The sequence below is a fragment of the Gobio gobio genome, assembly GCF_949357685.1.
Source record: "Gobio gobio genome assembly, chromosome: 4".
Taxonomy (NCBI): domain Eukaryota; kingdom Metazoa; phylum Chordata; class Actinopteri; order Cypriniformes; family Gobionidae; genus Gobio; species Gobio gobio.
This window is the reverse complement of record NC_137100.1, coordinates 17,904,329-17,908,581: the sequence shown is the minus strand read 5'-3', so window position 1 is coordinate 17,908,581 and position 4,253 is coordinate 17,904,329. Positions and strand designations below refer to the sequence as shown.

The 4,253-nt window shown below is 40.5% G+C and overlaps 1 protein-coding gene across 1 annotated transcript; it reads left to right on the top strand.

Annotated features, from left to right (window-relative positions):
* Positions 1 to 2,592: 2,592 nt before the first annotated feature.
* LOC307124747 (putative nuclease HARBI1) lies at positions 2,593 to 3,609 on the top strand (the record flags this gene model as incomplete). Its single annotated transcript, XM_079814190.1, has 1 exon — positions 2,593 to 3,609. One exon carries the CDS (start codon positions 2,593 to 2,595, stop codon positions 3,607 to 3,609), a length of 1,017 nt encoding a protein of 338 aa, XP_079670316.1.
* Positions 3,610 to 4,253: the final 644 nt, after the last annotated feature.

The following is a 4,253-nucleotide window of genomic DNA, read 5'->3' as shown; positions in this document are numbered from 1 at the left end:
CAAGGTCTAATCAAAGAAAAGTGTTTTATTAAACTGTGCATAGAGACTACAAACAGAGAACAACAACAAACAAAAGTCTAGGGGTAAACAATGAATGAATGAACTTATACAAAATATACATATATGCTACATGACTTAAGAAATACAAACAAATGAGAAAATAATCAGAAAGTGCTTACATCCAGCATGGAGACGCCTCTGGGAATGTCTATCCCACAGAGAGCGTAACCTCTAATGATACACACACACACTTATATACACACACTCAAGTTAATTGTCAATTAGCAGGAGACCCAATCGGAAGCTCTCCCATTCTGCCCAATAGGAAGACTCAGGGTTGTCACAACACACTTCACCTTTAACGTTATAATGAAAGACTAGTCTGACCCACCCCAGTAGAGTGGTGGTCTTCACCAGTGTGTCATTACAGTAGATCTGGTATGATTTGGGTTTGACTCTTCCCTCTGGCTCTATCCAGCAAAGGTGTACATGTGTAGCTGTGGAGCTAATCACACAGAGCTCTCGTGGAGGTTTGAGTTTAATGTCCAGTTGCTCAGGAGTAATAACATCAGGTTCACTGAAAGGACTAATGTCACCATCAGGTGTGGACAAGTTGAGCTATAGGGAAAGGTGCTCCATAGATTGGTTGGGAGAAACAGGTAAGTCCACCTGACACAACAGGCCGTGGTACAGCATTACATCTCTGTCGAAGAGACTATGGAAAACCAAAGAAAAAAATAATGGAGGTTAAAATAGGTGGATGTAATGTTATTAAATGCAGGATTTTTTTTTTAAATCCTGCATAGTGCACCGTAATCTAAGCAGTGAATCCAAATAGAATCTATAAAGTTAACCTAAACTCATACCATTTTTTAAATATTCTTCCCCCAGAGCTACACTTGTTATTTAAGGTGTTTTGTGTCAAAAACAATTTAGTTATAATATAGTTTGTGATGCCCTATCCTTAAATAGCAGCCTCTTTGCAATGTCTGGTATTGGCCCTAAAGTGTGTAAGGCAATATAACGCAAAATGATTGACAGAATCACAAAACAACCTGCACTAAAATATGCCACTCAAATTGTTAAAAGCATCCTCAAATTTTCAGAAGCCTAGTTAAAAATAAACTTAAGCTGCTTGTTTTTAAATGTGGGATCATTCAGAAGGATCTGTAGAACTGCAGGGCCCGGTTTTTCAAAAGGTTTAGTCCGGATAAAATTTATTCGGATTTAGTAATCCTTTTTTTTTGCGATCCGTAATCACGTAATCCAGCTCACTTTTGGAGCCAGTTTTTTTAAAGCAACATCGGATTGGATCAATCTGATCCGGATAGGAACTTTTCAGGATCACCAAATCTGGATAACCAGTGCTGGATAACCAGTGCTCAAACAGGATAGGAAATCACAATGTAGAACTATAGATATGTAAAGAGCAACAAGTAGAATAGCCAGTGTGGGGTCAATATAAGTTTATTTTTATTTGAAATGAAAACACACACATTTAAAAAATAAAAATAAAAACAAGAAAAACCCCACCCCATCCTCTTCCAGTAGTCCGCTCATCTGAGACCTACAACACAAACACTGTACATTGAGGATATTTATAACAAGTATCAAGTATAGATGTATTGAATAAAAAAAAAAGACTTAATGTCAAATACTCCACAATAATTTCAGACTTCCTCATCTGATGTGGAGAGACCAGCTTGTCTGAGCGTAGCCTTTAGGAGGCGGATCTCAAGTCTGGCCTTGGTTTGCTGCAGTTTGGTCAGAGTCAGTTGTTCCTCTGCCAGACGAAGCTGTGTTTCTGCCCTTTCAGTCTCTTTTTGCAGAAGTGCCTTGTAATCATCATCTTTGTTTGATGAAGGGCGCTTCAAGCCTTTCCTCTGAGATCCTGTGGCAACTACCACTGGCTCAACCAATGAGGATCCAGCTTCTTCCTCAGAAACAGAGCTGATATTCAATATAAATACGCTCTCTGGATCAGCCTCAGGAGGGACTGGTTTCTCCTCCGATTCTCCTCCTCCTCCTCAATCCAAGGCTTGCCATCCCCTACAACACCTTGAATACCATGGAGAGCTTACGACTTCTCACCTCCAATGATGTCGAGGACCACATCTGTGTAATCTCCCCTCTTAAATGGCTTGTTGCCTGTTTGTGGGTTTTTGGCTTCAGCATGGTCCTTTGTTGCCCTGGCCTTAAGATTCTTCCACCGCAATTTGATTTGGTCTGTGGTCCTCCTCTGGCCAGACCCTATGGCATTCACATTTTCTGTGATTAAAATCCAAACATCATTTTTCTTTTTGTTGGTATCCTTAGCAGAATTAAAACTTCCCACTATTGTTCCATAATGGCACCGAACAACACCCTCTAGTAGTGTATTGGTTTCAGCAGCAGTGAAGTTACAGCTTCTTGAGTCCATGGTTCCGTTGCTTTACTATAGTGAACATTGTTCATTCATTATAGGCCTTGGGTCCAATTGCCTCAATTGAACACAAGCCAAAACTAATCAGTTGTAATAGGTGTGTTTGAAAAGACCAACTACACAGCCATATAAATCAGCCTTTCTCAGAGGATTCACAGAGAGACAGTGAAATGGCAGGTGTTGTCCACCGCCACCACCACTTTGCCAGGAGAGGATACCGTCAAAGGGTGTATGTTGAACATACCAAGCCACTGGAGCAATACACCACTGAGGAGCTGTATGTCCGGTTTCGCTTTGGGAAGGCTGATATAGAGTACCTTGGGAACCTTCTCAGGCCAAAACTTCAACACAGAACCCAAAGGAGTCACGGTCTGTCTGTGGAAGACCAGATCCTCATTGCTCTCCGATTTTATGCAAGTGGGACTTTCTATCAAGTTGTTGGTGACTATATGGGAGTGGTGAAATCAGCTGTGTGTGATGTGGTGAGAGATGTGTCAATCGCACTGGCCAGCCTGGTCAATGAATTTGTTTATTTTCCAAAGGACAACCAAATTGCCCAGGCCAAGCGCAGCTTTTTTCTTTTGGGGAATATACCCAATACTATTGGAGCAATCGACTGCACACATGTGCATATACAAGCACCTCGTGAGAATGAATGGGAGTTTATAAACAGAAAGGGGAGGCACAACATCAATGTCCAACTTGTGTGTGATGCTGACCTCATCATCACCAACTGCGTTGTCAAGTGGCCTGGGTCTGTCCATGATGCACGCATCCTGAGGGAGAGCGCTCTATATAGAGACCTCCAAACCAACCGACCGGATGGCATAATATTAGGAGACAGTGCCTACCCACTCCTACCATGGCTGATGACTCCTTTTCTAACAGCAAATACACCGGCGCAGGCACGCTTCAACACTGCTCATTGCAGAGCAAGATGTGCAATTGAGCGTTTAAATGGAGTTCTTAAGAGGCGCTTTGCATGCCTTAACTACCTGAGAGCGGAACCACAGAAAGCATGCAACATAACCCTTGCCTGTATTGTCCTGCACAACATCGCTACTAAACGCAATGTCGCTCTCTGTGCTGACAATGATGCACCTGAGCCCCTTGGAGACCCTAACCAACCTCCTGTACAGCAAACAGGACGTGCAACAAGGGACTCAATAGTTAGACACTATTTCTGATTTGGGTTTGTTTTGGATTTCAAAAATCAGTGATTGCCATTCTTTGCATTTTATTGGTTATTCTGTAATCATTGCATGCATCACTAATAAATATTCTAAAAACAAAAATATTTTCGATTGTGATGAATATATATATCAATTAGTGACAGAATATTTTTTTTTGTTTTTGCTCAATTTTGACAGCTGTTTGGGGGATTATTTTATGAGGCCAAACTCTTTCTACTTTGCTGTAGGCCTATACTGAAAGGCTGAAAACGTTAAAGCCTACCTAATCACTGTAGCCTGACAGATGAACAAATAAAATTAAAACCTTATGAATAAATAGGATATATTGTAAGATACTGCATGATCCAAATATAGTATTATTTGATACATTTTTAAAGTTTTCATTACATTTTGGGCATGAAATCCATGCTGAATCCACCCTTCTGATGGGATCAGTTTAATCCAGATTTTTTGGATCAAAGTGATCCAAATCCTACAAAAAAGTTCTGAAAAACCCAAACTAAAGGTTTGATATGGATCAAAACCAAGATTGTATTACGTGATCTAATCTGATTATGTAATCCGTTTTTTCTTTTGAAAAACACATTTTCAAGATCCAATCCGTTATCCAAAATCCTAGTGGATTACTTTTGAAAAAC